The sequence below is a fragment of the Myiozetetes cayanensis genome, unplaced genomic scaffold (genome assembly GCF_022539395.1).
Source record: "Myiozetetes cayanensis isolate MyiCay16 unplaced genomic scaffold, myiCay2020 scf12, whole genome shotgun sequence".
Lineage (NCBI taxonomy): Eukaryota > Metazoa > Chordata > Aves > Passeriformes > Tyrannidae > Myiozetetes > Myiozetetes cayanensis.
In genome coordinates this window covers 28194279-28210068 of record NW_026086826.1, presented here as the reverse complement: position 1 = coordinate 28210068, position 15790 = coordinate 28194279, and the positions used below count along the sequence as shown (strand labels likewise).

General features: G+C 49.2%; 2 protein-coding genes across 8 annotated transcripts in view; one reads left to right on the top strand and one right to left on the bottom strand.

Moving 5' to 3' along the window:
• Positions 1–15790, top strand: part of ZBTB37 (zinc finger and BTB domain containing 37) — a 331509-nt gene that overhangs the window by 284543 nt on the left and 31176 nt on the right. The window contains exon 1 of one of the 3 annotated variants that reach the window (XM_050307391.1): positions 1082–1159. The exons of the other annotated variants lie outside the window; for them this stretch is intronic. The gene's annotated coding sequence lies outside the window, so the exon portion shown is untranslated. Of the gene's footprint in view, positions 1–1081; positions 1160–15790 lie in introns of those variants that run through there. 3 annotated transcript variants of the gene reach the window in all.
• Positions 1–15790, bottom strand: part of DHX9 (DExH-box helicase 9) — a 45450-nt gene that overhangs the window by 23769 nt on the left and 5891 nt on the right. For 2 of the 5 annotated variants that reach the window (XM_050307359.1, XM_050307358.1), the window contains exon 1: positions 466–624. In XM_050307359.1, the coding sequence (XP_050163316.1) occupies positions 466–576 (111 nt within the window). In that variant the 5' untranslated portion in view covers positions 577–624. Of the gene's footprint in view, positions 1–465; positions 625–1367; positions 2159–3223; positions 3264–3852; positions 3938–4656; positions 4704–4906; positions 5056–5374; positions 5468–6105; positions 6182–6269; positions 6328–6750; positions 6839–7207; positions 7282–8888; positions 8958–15790 lie in introns of those variants that run through there. The other 3 variants (XM_050307361.1, XM_050307363.1, XM_050307360.1) reach the window with 3 other exon arrangements.

The following is a 15790-nucleotide window of genomic DNA, read 5'->3' as shown; positions in this document are numbered from 1 at the left end:
AGTGCAAATCCACGGCCCTGCTCACAAACTGCCCTGTCCTGCGCACTCAGTGCCAGCTCCTCCTGAGAGCCAACCTGAACTCACAGCTCCCACATCCCCCGTGTCCAGAGCCAGGAGCAGAGCGCTGTTACAGCCTGGCCTAGGAGCCGCTCCAGCAGGAATGCTCTGATACTTCCATCTCAGGTTCAACCGCAGGCCAAAGCTCTCTGCAGAGGTGACACACAGCTATTTGAACTGCAGGAAGGACCGCACACACACGCACGGTGTGCACACACTCACCACCCTTAAGAAAACCGATTCCTTTTCGCTATGGCAGCATCCTTCGATTGCTTCCCCCCCAAACCCTCGGCCGGACCCCAGACCCGCTCGGAGCCCCCAGCTGCCCGTCACGGACCACAGACCCCCCTCAGGGCCCCGGCGCCCCTCAGGGCCCCCGCGTCCCCCCGCGGCGGGGCAGGCCCGCACCTCGCACAGGAAGGTCTGGCGGCCGCGGCCGCCGGCGGCGCGGATCTCGTAGGCGGGCATGAGCCTCCTCCTGCCGCACCAGGCGTACAGGTAGTTCTTCACGTCCCCCATGGCCGGGACGCGCTCCGGGACGCGCCGGAGGCTCCGGGGCAGCACCCCCGGCGGCGGCGGCGGCGTCGGCAGCGCCTGCGCGGGCCCGGCGGGACGGCGGCCGGGAAGGGCCGCGAAGGGCCGGGCGGGGCCAGCACAGCGGCCGCCCCTGAGCGCCGTCTGTCCGTGAGGGCAGGGCATGAACAGCCGCCCGGGGAGCCATCCCCGCCGGACACATCCCAGACCACCCGAGCCCTGACAGTTCTGGGATTCCCTGCGATTCCATGGAGATGCTCCCGGGGCTGGGGGGGTCACCTGGAGAAGAGAAGGCTCCAGGGAGACCTTGGAGCCCCTTGCAGGGCCTAAAGGTGCTCCAGGAGAGCTGGAGAGGGACTGGGGACAAGGCATGGAGGGACAGGACACAGGGAATGGCTTCCCACTGCCAGAGGGCAGGGTTGGATGGGATATTGGGAAGGAATTCCTGGCTGTGAGGGTGGGCAGGCCCTGGCACAGGGTGCCCAGAGAAGCTGTGGCTGCCCCTGGATCCCTGGAAGTGTCCAAGGCCAGGTTGGACGGGGCTTGGAGCAACCTGGGCTGGTGGAAGGTGTCCCTGCCCATGGCAGGGGGTGGGACTGGATGGGCTTTAAGGTCTCTTCCCACATAATCCATTCTGTGGTGCTGTGATTCCCTGACTTCCTAACCTGTCAGACAGCATTCTGCACTGGGATACAGAGGTGCACAGCTCAGCCTTGGCTTTGTTCCTGTCCCAAGGAAAACAAATGGAGAAATAGCTGCTTATTAGAAAGCCAAAGCTTGCTAAATCCCAATCCTTTGCAAAAGGGATGGTTTTTTTTAATTTGGTATTAAGGTGTAAGAACACAAAGAGATCAGACAAATGCAGGATTTCACATGCACAGACAGTGTCCCAGTGACTCTGACAAACAGATACCAGTCTGGGCAACCCGATGGTGCCACACTGTTGTTTAGACACAGTGTAGTGCTCATGGGGAGGACAAAACATCATCCAGCAGGAGGGAGGGCGCAGCCAGATCTTCCCCCTTTCTAGGCAAAAGGAGTCAGCCCCTCCAACTGGGCAACATTTGCTATTTTTTTATCAAAAGGTACCAGCCAGACCTGGAATGTGCAGGGCTCCAGAGGAGCAGTGTCAAGTGTTGGGCCACACGTGCCCCCAGCAAAGCCAGTCCCAACAGGAAGGAGTTTGGGCACTTTGCCAATTCCCTGAAAGAAATCCCAGCCCAGCACGTGGGGGATGTGCCGCGTGGCAGAGAATCCCAGCAGAGGAAGCTCCGGATCCACGTGGAAGTGAACAGCAGCATCGTAGATGTGGCACCTGGGGACGTGGCTCAGGGGTGCACCTGGGAGTGTCAGGTTAATGGCTGGACTTGATCTCAGAGGTCTTTCCCAACCTCAGTGAGCCCAGGATTCCGTGATCAGTCCCCATCAGGCCACACTATGCTGTCCAGCTTGGCTTTGGCCTTGGCAGTGAACTCCTTGGAGGCCCCGAGGAGCGGAAGCCGTGGAGGTCCCATGGGGATGCCAGAAACAAAAGTCATTACAGCTTTAGTCTGTGCAACACCAAAACCTGGGCAGACAAAAAGCAAAAGCAGGACATATGCACACCATCTTGCTTAAAGCAGCCCCGAAACAGGTGCCAAAAAAAGGCAGCAGCATGGATTTCCTGGGTGATCCATCATTCAAGTATTGCTTGGAAGTGAGAACAGCGTAGCTAAGAAGAGGGAACTGTGCTTGCAATCAGGAAAGGCCTTACAGTAAAAACTACACCTGCTCACTACAATTATTTATATATAGGCAACCCCCAGTGCAGATTCTTGCAAAGGCAAACCCTGGGAGTAGTAACATTCTGTTCTCTGTCCACAGCTCTGGAAATTCAGTGTTTGCCTCTTCATCTGTAAGGCTAAAAAATAATGCAATTCCTCTGACTTTGAACCCAAGAAATAAAATCAAGCACTGAAGCTCAGCTACATTAAGCAGGGCTTGCATATCCCAGCAAACCCACGGTGAACAGTTCTCTTCATTAAGTGCCTGATTCAATTTAATTTAAGCATTTTGTGTCTGATTCAGTCTCCCTGCACCACTCTGACTTGGTTGGTTTTAATTGCTTTTTGTATTTAAACCTGATTTTGTTTCTAAAAATCAGTCAATTTTAAAATGTTTTGCCCTTGTACAGCCTTCAACAAAGTTCCTCTTAAATTACAGCAAGGCAGGAGAGAGAAATATTCAAGCTCTTTTCCTCCTTGGGCACTACCATGTCAGAGAAATGACTGCAGAAATAAAGAAATGAGCTTTTGGAGACAGAAGGGGAAAAAAAAAACCTAACAAAAAAACAACCCACAGAAAGAGTCAGGGTAAGACAAAGGGTAAATCACAAAGTCCCAGCTTTAAATCTGAGATTTCACAGCAGAAGGAAGGAAGGGAGAGTGGAATGTGTCAGGGATGCTTGCTCAGCTCCCTCTGCCCAGCTCCCAGCTGCTGCTAAGCTGGGAAACAGCAGATGCTGCAGTTTGTCACTGCGAAATCTTTCAGGAAGGAAGTTCCAAGAGTGCAGCAAGGTGAGAGTTTGAGGAGCACCAAGCCCACATTTCAGGCACAGCGAGTGAAACAGGCGGTGATTCCCCAGTTCACTTACCCAGTTTGATGACGAAGCTGAGAAACTCCCCGGTGAGAAACTAGAAAAGACCAACAGCAGTTTATTAACACCTTCCAGTTTGAAGGTGTAAAAGTATCTAGAGATATTATGATATCTATATTTTATACAGCTGTAGCCCAGCTTTGAGAAAAGCCCTTGGCCACTGGGCCAGTCTATGGGAAATACTAACTGAATTCCACTGGAATACGGCAGGAATGCCTCAAATGTCCCACAAAAACATCGGGGACAGATCGTGTACTGATGGCTCAGAACTCCCCACAAATCTCCAAGCTGCCCAACACCAAGAGGGGAGAAGGCAGAGCTGTCTTGGGACAGCTTTCTGCCCTGCATCATGTAGGTTATCCCCAGAATATTCCTAGTCATATTCCCTGCTCCCCACGGGTTTGTTCAAGGAAAAAGACTCACTGGCATGGATGAGATTAGAGAGTTGAAGGGTGAGGCAGATCTTAGTTAAAAATTAGTAAGGACTGGTCAGAAAGCTGAGGAGGGATGAGTGACAAGCAGGGGGGATGGAGCTGGAAGAACTTTCCTTTACTAAAGCTCCCTCAGGGCATGGATGAGGAGGACATGGAAAACAGCCCCAGTAAAGCTCAGGGAAGGTGCTGTACCTGATACTTCCGTGCCAAGGCAAGGTCTGCCTTTGCAAAGGCTTCCAACATCAGGTTGGTTTGTCGGCCCAGGTAGTTGTATGTGCTGCCAAAAAACCATAGAAACCCCAAAACAAAGCAAAACTAGAATCGGTACATGCAAAGGAGGAACTTAAAACCAGTGAAACAAAGCAAGTAACCACAGGCTTTTGCTGCTGACAGGGTCAGAATGTCATTATTAAGAGAGATTTGTGCAATCTATGTGTGACCAAGCATCTGAAGTATGCCAAGCCCTACAGAAGAGTTTACAGAGCAGATTCATCAACATCTTAATTTTCCAGTTGCTTGTTCATTTAATGGATCCTCTAAACAGGAACACGGATATCACACAGTAATTCATCTAAGCAGCCTTAGTAAGGGGGGCAGAAGATAAACCAGAAATAAACTTGGCAGAGCCCTTTTCCTCACAGACTTCTCATGCCAAGTAATGATTTTAACCTCTCTGGGTTTTGGTTCCCTACACATACAATGAAGATTGAAGTAGGGATCACTTCCAAAGTTGCTGTGAGGATAAAAAGTATCAGCTTTTTGGGTCAGCTTAGGGACTGCAGCACTAATCACCCAAAGGAACAGTGGCTCAGATCCCCAGGTTATATGACTGTCCCATCACTAGGACTGGGGCTACATTATGTGTCTGTTTGCCTTTGTACATCCCCACCCTGTAAAATCCTCCGCTGTGGTGGCAGGAGACAGTCAGGGAAATACAGTGGAAGATCCACCACCACGGTGTGGATGTGGAGGGGAGGGAGTCCAAGCCATACTGACCTGCCAACTGCTCCATTTGCCCCCAGTGCCAGTGCACCCAACAGTTGCTAGTTTGGGGTGGGGGTGGGGGGAGAAACAAAAAGTAAAAAAAAAAATAAATTTACTTCATGTAACAAAATAAAGAATAAAAAAGGGATGGTGGGAGGGAGCAGCAAAACCGCCTGGCACTGAGTGCCCAGGCTTATTTTTCCCCAAGGCTGAAGCAAGAGAATGCCTTAGAAGGAATTATTTTCTCAGAGGAGCCCCTTACCTCATCCACCCCATAAAGAAATTCAAGCTGCTGTGCTTTGTTCCTGTGTATGCACTGGGCGAGGTCCAGGAGGTCGGTGTCGCTGAACTTCACGCCCTGGAAGGTGGGGATCCGTTCTTTTATTCCCTCCAGCAACTCTTCCACACGAACTGTGTGTGGACAGGACACAAGCTCACGTGAAGGAACACGCCCCCTGCTCTGGGACAGTCCCCTGCCACGGCCCCAGGAGGGAGACTTCATATTTTACAAGATGTTTAACAGGCCCGAGCCCGGTAAACTGTACAGCTCTAAAGCAACAAAAAGCAAGGCTCTTTTACCAGATCAGAACACAAAAGCCCTGCATAAGTGAAGGTTTAGGCACGAACTGGCAACAACATGTTTAAGACTGAATGTAAATCCATAGAGCCAGAAACACCACATAACCTGCTGTCCAGAGCAAATGGCCAAAGGTCTGCACTCTGTACTTACTCTTCACACCCGTCAGAGGAGGAATGTGGTAGTAATAAAATGGAACAGCAGGGGCCTCAGCCGCCACCTTCTGTAAGAAAGGGACCAGCTCATCTGGAAGGAAAACATCACATATCCCATAAGAGAAGGAGACATTCCATAGGGACAGATAGCTCAGATTCATAGCCAGGGGCTGTGCACCGTACATATAAAACCCTTCACACGTTAAAATGTGTCAAAAATCAGGGCAAGACCTTAAGGAAGGCAAAGACAGTGTATGTTTTAACCAAAGCAATTTCAGTGACTCCTTCATTCTCTCCCAGGTGTCACTCAGGCCTGCTCTCACACTGTGTGCCAAGTGGTCTCACCAGGGTCACTTGTGTGTTACAAAGGACAAGGGATCAAGGTCACGTTCAGCTCCCTGGGGTGTTGCTCAGTGGTGATGACGAACAGGCTTTTGGACAAATTTCTTTTTAAGAATCAAAGAATGATGATGTCTTCATTTTACAAGACACTAACAAAACACATCCCAAAAGACATCTTTCCCACTTCTTACCAGGGGAACTTTAAAATTCTCATCTTTAAAAAAAATGCTTCTTGTAGGATTTGCTTTTCCATGACAAGTGTGCAAACGTTCTCATCAGAACATTTTCCAAAGAAAGGAGATGGTATTAATGCTTTATCTATGATCTGAGGTTTGGAGGGCAATAAAAATTATTTTTTGGAGGGCCTCAGCAATCACATGTACTCACCTTTGTGTGTGGGTTTGAAGAAGAAGGGGGCTATGACAGCAATGCCACCAGCACCTATGGCTGCTGCGTGTCTTGCCTGTAAAAAACAGAGTGGAAAGTACCTGAAGGTACAATCTGCTTCTGTTTATCACACACAGGGAGAAGGAATGGTATCAGGTACACACCAGCTCCTGGGACTCCGGCAGGCTCAGTGCTCCCACGTGAATGATCACATGATCCAACCTGTACCAAAAAAACGCCCAAATTCAGGAGGTTTGGAGAGGCTTCAGTGATGGTGAAAAATGCCAGGCTGCCAAAATGAGCCCAGGGAGCCACAGAACAAGAACCTCGAGAGGATCTGAGCCTGTGTTGACCTGACGAGCTGACATGCTGGGAAAATGCCAACAGTGACAAGCGACAGTGGTGGGGAAAAAAATCCCATTTGCAAGCGTGGATCACGTGTGACTCCTCACTGCTGCACTTGCAAGGCTGTCAGGAGGGACAAATCCCAGCATTTTATTTGGAAGCTGGAATTAAGACGTCAAGGGTTTAAGGGGAAGCCGGGAAGAGTAAAGGATATCAAAGTGTACCTCTGCATTCTAAACCTGTTGCTATGCTGATATCATGATGGGGTCTGGAATCCCCTGTTCCCTCTCAGCTACTCACTTGTCTTTTCCTTGGCACATCCATTCTTCTGCCAGCTGCTTCCTCTCCTGGATGCTGAGGGACAGTCCTTCTCCTGTCGTGCCATTCACTGTTTCAACACACAACACACTGGCTGAGGCCTCACCTGCTCACACTGTTCTCACTGAACACAAGAACTGGCACTTTTCGGGTTGGGGAGAATCCCTCAGTGAGCTCCCTCTGCCAACACATTATCCATTCACCCCTGGAGTGTCCCCCTGTGAGGGCAACACCTATTTTACCCCCCACAGAAATGGGATGTGGGCAAAAGCAGATGCCTTAAGTGCCTCTTGCTCTCTTTCCACTGGTGAATATAAGTGGCCGGGATGATCCCACACCCACAGTCCTCCCCACTGCAGCTCTTATCAGGTGAGATATCACAGGATTTCCATCCAGGCAGGAGGGCTGTAACACAAGTTTCAGTCAAAGAAACACTCACCAAAAACGTTCTTCACATGCTGCTCGTTTACCAGATAATCCACGTACTGACGGATCACCGGGAGGTTGATTTGTCTGCAGAGAAAGGAATCACAGCAACCCTAAGTCTCCACCCACAGTTCTCTTTAACTTAGTCATTAAGAAATAAACAAACAAATAAAAAAACACCCATGTATTTTGAAGCCTTGCATTTGTACAAGCACAGATTTCCCCAAGGTACGATACCCTCAGCATCTCTTTAAAATCTGAGGTAACAGCTCAGCTCTGAATTCCCTCTTCCAGTTTCTCTTCCTCCTGACAAGTAGTTCCAACCCTTTATCCCAACTGGGAATTACTGCAGGCTCATCACAGCAGAGGACTTTTTTTGGGGAGATAGGAGGCAACAGGAGGCACTCAAACCTTTTCAGCTGTTGAGGGAAACAGGAGTCCTCCTGAGAGCACAAAGATTTTGTGCAAGTGCTGGCAAATAGTTAAAACTGCTTCTGGATACAGACACTGAAATGGCATCTGCTGGATGTGACTTTGACCTCTCTCTCTCTCTCTTTAAAGGATGAGGAAAGCAACAGACTTCCCCAACAAACAGGGGAAACAGAATTCTATGTTTATCTTCTCTGCAGGAAAAACTTGTTTTGTTTACCAGTGTATAATATTTAGCTGTTGTTTCCATTTTTTAAAACATACAGAAAAACCCTATAGTCTGCAATTCAATTCTGGTGCCTTGACTGGTTTTACATGCCACCCAAAATTCCACATTTGTCTTCCCAGAAGGTATCAGACAAGGCCCATGCATTCCAGGCAGAGGGCTCAGGTCACTCTCTAAATACCACGTTTCTATACATTTGAGCTGTGATAAAAAGTGAAATGAGAAACAAGTTTCCTTTAAAGCAAGAATCAAAGCAGTGCCTGCAGCTGAACGAGTTCCCCGACTGGGACAGTGCCAAGCTGCACAGCACTTCTAAAAAGTGAAGTTCACTTCTGGAAGTCTGTACCAGCAAATCTCCACCAGCTCCCTCAAAAACACGAACAGATCTTGCACATCCCCCACCGGAGCTCAGGGTTCTCTGCTGACTCCAAGAAACTCTGTCTTGCAACATCAAAATGCAGTCAGGAGGGTTCTGTTTGCTACCCCTGCTCTGAGGAAAGCTGAAGTTCAAGTTATTTTCGGAACTGTGCTGTCCTTGCAGTATTTCCTTCAGGCTTAGACTAATCCCATGCACACATACATACACATGAATGCATGCATGACTTAGCTAGGGTAAAGTGGAATCTGAAAGGCCTTCAGGTTCTGACAATTATTTTCTAGCTCTCAAGAGCTCTTTTTATCTAGGACTATGGTTTTCCTTAACAAACGTGAAAACACTGCAATACGCTTCAATATAAGTTTACTATGATTTAATTTGCACCTGCAGGGCAGCAGAAAAAGAGAAGTGAGACTGATCCAAACTCTCCCAACCCAGACCCACAGCAATTGCTGGGCAACAGGAGGAGGCAGAGGAAAGGGAATCTCACTGCGGTCCTGGTGGGACCAACCTAACAGCTCCCACATCCCATCAGAGATGTGAATTAAGAAAAAAAGAAAAAGGGGGCAAAAAAAGAAAGAAACAAAGCAGGTCAGTTCCAGATATGAAAGAAGCAAAAGAAAAGTCTAAGGAAACAGTAATCAGTGCAACTTGACAACTCACCCATCCGGAGTCATTGGAGTAACTGTAGCAGCTACAAGACCCTGCAACTTCTTTCGGGATGTCATTGAGCTGTTTGACGAAGAAAGGGATAGACCCCATTACCATCTTTATTCGAGTGTTGTTCGACTCGTGCCAAAGGCAGGATCCGGGCCGTGCCCCAGCACCGCCGCGGGCTGTGGGGCCGGGCCGGCCCTGCAGGGACCCGCGATGGCCGCGGCTCCCCCTCACCTCCAGCAGCCCCTCGGCGGCTCCCAGGGCCGCTCCCGCGGGCGCCGGCAGCGCGGGGGGAGCCGGCGGGGTGGGAATGGCCGAGGGAGCAAGAGGCGGAGTGAGGGGCGGGGGCCGCGGCGCCGCCTGACAGCGCTGCACGGCCCTCACAGCCCGGCCCGGCCCGGCCCGGCCCTTCCTCAGCCCAGCCCTCAGACCCTGCCCGGCCCTTCCTCAGCCCAGCCCTTCCTCAGCCCGGCCCTTCCTCAGCCCCAGCCCGGCCCTTCCTCAGCCCAGTCTTCCCTTGTCCCTTGTCCAGCCCATCCACAGCCCCTCCGCAGCCCAGCCCTCCCTCGCCCAGCCCCTTCCCTGCCCTCCCGCGCCCCCGGCACAGCCGCGACCCCCGCGGGCTCCCACGGCCCGCACTGTGCAGAAAATAAGGCCGGTTTGGGTTATTGATCGTTATCTGCAAACTTAAACATAAATAAATGAACTTTTCAGAATTACCAAATTAACAGGGTGGAGACAGGTTGGAAGAGACCTAAAAGATCATCCAGTGCCACCCCTGCCATGGGCAGGGACACCTTCCACCAGCCCAGGTTGCTCCAAGCCCCATCCAACCTGGCCTTGGACACTTGCAGGGATCCAGGGGCAGCCACAGCTTCTCTGGGCACCCTGTGCCAGGGCCTGCCCACCCTCACAGGGAAGGATTTTTTCCTGCTATCTGCTCTAATGCCCTCTCAGCCCCACTGAGGTGCTGGAAGCACTCCCAGCGCAGTGTCCTGGCTCTGGGACACAGGATCGGTGTCTCTGTGTGAGGGACAAACGGAGGTCAGCCCACGAAAACAACGGCTCGTGGGGAGCTACAACTGCTCCGTGCACACAGCCCACATGGTTTTCCCAGCTGTGCACCGTGTACAGTGTCAGGTGTGGCCCCATGGCAGCCATGCACAGCACCATCCTCCTCCTTCCCACCAGAACTGCAGCTGGGCCTGCATTCAGAATTCTCCCGGTTGATTTCCAGACCAACAGAACCCCATAAGACAAAGTACTACCCTGGACAGATTCACGGCAATAAACCTTCAAAACATCTGCCTTCAGAGTGCACTCTCAGAACCCTCACCAGAGCATGTTTTGAGAGCACACGGTGCCTGCAGGGAGAACAATCCCCCGTTGTTGTGTGCTCCGGGAGCACATTTTTCATGTGTTCACACAGCAACCCCAGGAGTTCCTCCCCCACCCCAAAATATGCTCCCCGTGGGCTGTTCAGATGCAGAGATCACTTTCTCCAGGGTTCAGCTTTAGGAGCAGGTCCTCACAAAGCACATGCTCTTCCTTTGAGGCTCATCTTGTTTGCCAGACATCCCCTCCTCTCTGAACTCTTCCATTCCTATGAGTAACCTCTCCTTCTCCAGGCTGAACAGTCCCAGCCCTCACAACCTCTGCCACCTCCCCAAAACAAGTGTATTTATGGAGCTTCAGAGACAATTCAGTGCTCTGTAAAGGTATTCCAGATATTTTAAGGGAGTTTTAGAGCTACCGTTGACAGCACAGAAGTTTTGCAGTAGCCTGAAGTGCTTTAGAGCTGCTTAGAACAGTCTGTTGGAGTCATAGATTGGTCTAGAAGGGGTTTAGAGCTGCCTTGAGCTCTTCAGAGGAATTTTAAAGCTGCACAGAGCAGCTCAGAATTGTACAGCAGAGATTTAGAGGCATTTTAAATGTCTTTAGAGACGCATTAGTGCTGCTTAGAGCATCAGAGGAGCTTTGGATCAGTTTAGGGGTGCTCTGAGGTGTTTAGAAGAGGTTTAGAAAAGCTAAGCGAGTTCAGAGTACTTTACAGGAGTTCTGGCACACTTCAGGGGGTTTTAGAGCTGCCTAGAACTGTTTACAGGGGTTTTAGAGGAGTTAGATCAATTTGGAGCAGTTCAGAGTGGATTTGGAGCCTCAGGGAAGTTTTAGCCCTGTTTCTCTAAGCAGGAGTTTCAGAAATGCAGAAAGGAGCTCTGGAGCCATTACATGGAAAACTGAGAGGGGGGGTGAGATCTCTTTTGAAGCATTTTACTGCTGCTTAAAGCAGTGTAGAGGAATTGAAGGCATCAGTGTTGTTTAGAGGATTTTCAGAGTGGAGGAATTTCTCACCATTGTTTATGCTTTATCTTCATTTAGAAGAGTTTTGGAGCTGTCTTAGATGGGTTGTAGAGCAGTGTGGTGCATTCTGGAACTCTTTTAAAGAAGTCCAGACTGGTTTAGCACTCTGGAGTGTTTTAGAATCAGTTAAATGATTTAGGGGGTGTAATAATAGCTCTGTAAGAGCTCCTCAGAGGTGTTTTGTAGCTGCCTGGTTAAGAGCACCTCACAGCATATTCGAGGAGGTTTAGAGCTCCTTAGAGGAGTTCAAGAGGCCCAGAGGATCTTCAGATCAATAGAGAGGAGCTCTAGATAAGATCAGATGAATCTGGAAGTTGTTTAGAGGAGGTTTTAGAAAGATTTAGCGACCTTTAGAGGACCCAAGCACTCTTGGAAGGGATTACTACAGCTCCTCAGAACTGCTCAGAGCGCTTCTCAGGAGTTCTGGAGGAATCTGGCGCTATTTTTCAGATCTTTAAAGCTGTTTCAGAAAATGCAAAGGTGTTTTAAAAGTGTCAATAAACTCCTAGAGATGTTTAGCCCCATTTAGTGGCATTTTGGAGCTGCTGAGAGTTTTAGAGTGGTTTAGAGACTGCTTCCAGTCTCCCTGCAGCAATAGAGGCCTCAGAGCTCTTTAGGCTAATTAAAGAACTATAGAGTGGTTTGGAGCTGCTTAGAGGGGGTTAAAATCTTAGAATAGCTCAGAGACTTTCTGAGAAATTACAGGGTTGCCCCAGTTCAGGGTTGGCACTGTCTTCCCACATCTGATCATTGTTTCTGACTGCCCTCCCTGCCCCCTGCCCTCCCATTTCAGGGCTGTCTTTGCTTACCTTTGGAAGGGATGCAATTAAAAAAAAAAATGATGGTGAAGATTCTAAGGCTTTCTGATTATTTACCCTGACAACCAGAAGGAAAAAGAACTGTGCTTTGAGCCAGAAGGAACTGCAGCTCCGGTGGCTGTGGGAATTCACAGTCTGGGGAACCTGAACACACGAGCTGACACCGGGGTTCCAAAACCTGCAGTTCAGGCTCTCTGCAGCTGCAGCATCCTGTGCAGTGCCAGGAAAAGTGTCTTCCCACTTCCCATGGAATCAGCAGCGCAGTGTCAGTGGTGCCAAAGCTCAGAGGATAATAAGGACACCCGTTGAAAGCGGCGACAAAAATCAGTCGCTGTTTTTCCAAAGCAAGCACAGGAATAAAAAATACGGTTTTACAGATTTAAGCAATTTTTCTATAAGGAAAAGAAGTGAACACGAATGTCAAAAGCTTATCTAAGTAACTCCATAATGTAATTTCAAATAGGGAAGTTATAAGCACATAAAGGCCCTGCAAGTTTCCTTCAGATTTTCTGTTGCTGCTGTATTAACATTTCCAATGATTTCTACACTGAACACAACTTCACTTCCACTTTCTCCAAATCATACTTCTCTCTACCCATATAGAGTTTTGACACCTGGTTTTTGCCATTTCTCAACCTACCACAGGTGCACTTCTTTTCCAGCATAACCAAACTGTAGTTTTGCTTCCATCTCTCTGCACTAAATAAATGTATCCAGATAAAATTTTCTTCCGAAGACAGACCCAAGAGTCTGTTTTCAGAACAAATAAGAAGTACCCAAGCCTAAAGGAAACTTCAGACACACAGTACCTGTGGAAGTGATGACATTCTGTTAAATACCACCTTGGCTGGCTGGTATTCAAAGCACATCATCTGGGCAGTCGGTGTGATGTCATTGTACATGGAGCATCTACCTCATTTTCTCTGCTCTAAATCAAAAGGTGCACAAATCAAAAGAAATACCAGCCTCTCAGATGTTTGAGTGTTAAACTGTTAGGCTGGTTATTGATTCTGCCTGGAAACTTGCCAGTTTAAGTGGTTTTTTCCCCCTAACTTAGCATTTTCTTAACTGCCTTACAGAGACATTCCCTGTCCATGGCAGGGGGTTGGAACTCGAAGCTCTTTAAGTTCCCTTCCAACCCAAACCACTCAGTGATTCTCTGTTTCAGGCTGGTGTGTTTGCTGCATAAAAGATGTTTAGAACACAAAGATAATAATTTTTTTACATGTTAAGATGCTTAAATGTTTAACCTTCCTGTTAACAGTCAACAGTATAATCAAGTTGATGGCTTTGGGAATAGAAGAGACTATCGGGGTGCACTGAGCTGAAGTGACCACTGGCAACCAAGAGAGCTCGAGGGACATTAATATTAAAGTAAAACTCACCTCTGGACACAACCAACAGTGCCACCTGCTGCAGAACCCAGCACTGGCTCATCCTGGGAAAGGAGGGGAAGAGACACCAGGTTCTGGTCCAGAATTCAGACCAGAATCCACCTCTGGGGGCCTCACTCACATCATCTAAATAAAGGAAGTGCCCACCAAAGCCCACCCCCACCCCACCATCCCCAGTGCCAGAAGATGGGAGAAGGGCTGACACGAGCCATACTCAGGCACCTGAGCTCAGGAAGCAGCTCTGGAGACAAACCCTCGGCTTCAGTTCCCTTTTCCCAGCAAGCACTGTCACCTCTTTCCCTGGATGAGATGTTCCTGTCTGGAATACACAAATTCATCTGGTTTCACGTTCTTGTTTCTGAGAACCTGTCGACAGCAGAATGGGGATGAACTTCTAGAAGGTGAATCCCTCTCCTTCCAGCACTCAGGTTTGGAGGTTTCTGTGGATTTAGGTAAGTATTAGCGCTGGCTAAGCTTCACTGAGCTAATTGCATGTGGGGGTCAGCTGCTAGATCCCTAAACAGACCCATATGACAAATATCCCTTATTTTGGAAAGAAGCCAGTGAATTAGGCAGTGTATAAAGCTGAGGCAGCTTCTCTCTGGGCTCCAGGCACAGAAGGCAGGAAGGTTTTGGAATGTTTTGCATGGCAGCTGGAGGGAAGGATTTACTTAGGATCAATTGCCCAAACCTAGAATGATTCCAAAATGTGACCTCCAGCAGAGGAATCTTGGTAAATACCAAGTCAAGAGTGCTCTGAAGGTTTTTATTTGGTCAAGAGCAGCCAGTTTCAGGCCATCCCTGTTGAAGTCAGCAAGGAATCACTCACTCAGCAAGAGTCACTGAGTCAGCTGTTCAAGGCAGCAGGGAGAGGCAGTAGTTTCATGTCTCATCTGTAACAAACCACCTGGAATGGGGGGGGAAACATGGACAAAATCCACAGGCACGTTCCCAGAGAGCAAAGGGGTTTGGGCTGAGAGCAAATCTAGCGGTAACAAATCGGTGTGCTGATATAAAATGTGCAGGGCAGAGCAGGAGGTGTAAATACTCCCTCACTGGAGCCAGGGCAGAGACTTCCCTTCCACATTTTCCAGGGATAATAAGAAAGTTCCTTGGAAGAGAACTGTAGTACATTCAGCTGCTTCCTTAGAGGATGGTACCCTCATGCCTGTTCATTTTCCACGCTGGAAGTGAAAATAAGATGTAAAATGGAGGCTTCCTCTCTCTTTAGAGCAAGGACATAAGAGATGTCTTTTGGGAGATGACACAGTTCATCTAACAACACAGGAGGACATTTCTGCTGCCCTGGACAGTAACTACAGTAACATCACATGCTCAGCTTCTCTGCTGGGAAGGGAGGGCTTCTGCATCATCTGATGAGCATGAGTTTGCAAAAGCAAAGGCCATTTATATGTGAAGAGTCTCAGTGCTTTTAAATGAAACTCACTGACAAGGATTTCCTGGCAGGCTTAGGCAGCAACAAAACTGCCTGGAGCTCTGGGATGAGACCACTTGTTAGAACATGTGAGTGGGCAGCCAGGAGACAGCGCTCCCTCTCTGTCCCTCACACCCCAGCTCTCCATATCCCACCACACACCTGTCAGCCACAAGAACAGGACTCAAAGTTACCATCAGCCACACTGCAACAACACGTTTTTTCCCCTGGGTTTCTCCAATCCTGACACAATCAGGTCAGTGGAAAAGGTTCCTGGTTTTTGTGCAAGCAGCCTGTGCTCGCCTCTAGGGATAAAGGTAACCTGCCCCACAGCTGCATGGATGTGATGTGACAGCAGGGTTGTAACGCTGCCACGCAGCAGAGGGAAGCAGTTTTGCTCTGGAGGATGTTGCTTATGGTCTTGTCTGGGCTCGTTGCTGAGAGGAGAAGTGGAAATCACAAGTGATCACATCACAGGCTTGCCCTTCTCCTTCTCCCATCAAAGCTGCTACTGAAGCACCAGTTCATTACATTACACACAAGTGCCTGATGAAAGCAGTAAAATTAAGGTACAAACCCTGTGCTTTTCTGAGCTTGTGCCCTCATCCCTACTCCTTAAGGCAGCAGTACAGAAAAACACTGCTTTGTCAGCTGTTCTAGAAAATACCAGCCACATCCCAGAGCCCTTGAGACCCAATGACTGTGTGTCAGCTCCCACCATAACCCCACCCCCTCCCCTGGTTAGTTTTGGAATGTGCATAGTTGTGTACAGAATACATGTCCTCATGCCTGCCCCACTGTCTCATCCAGCTGTTGACATGTTCCCTCAATGTATATGTGAAAAACAAAGCCTGCTGGAAAACAACCCCTCGGGAAAACACTGGGGATTGTTCTCCTGCC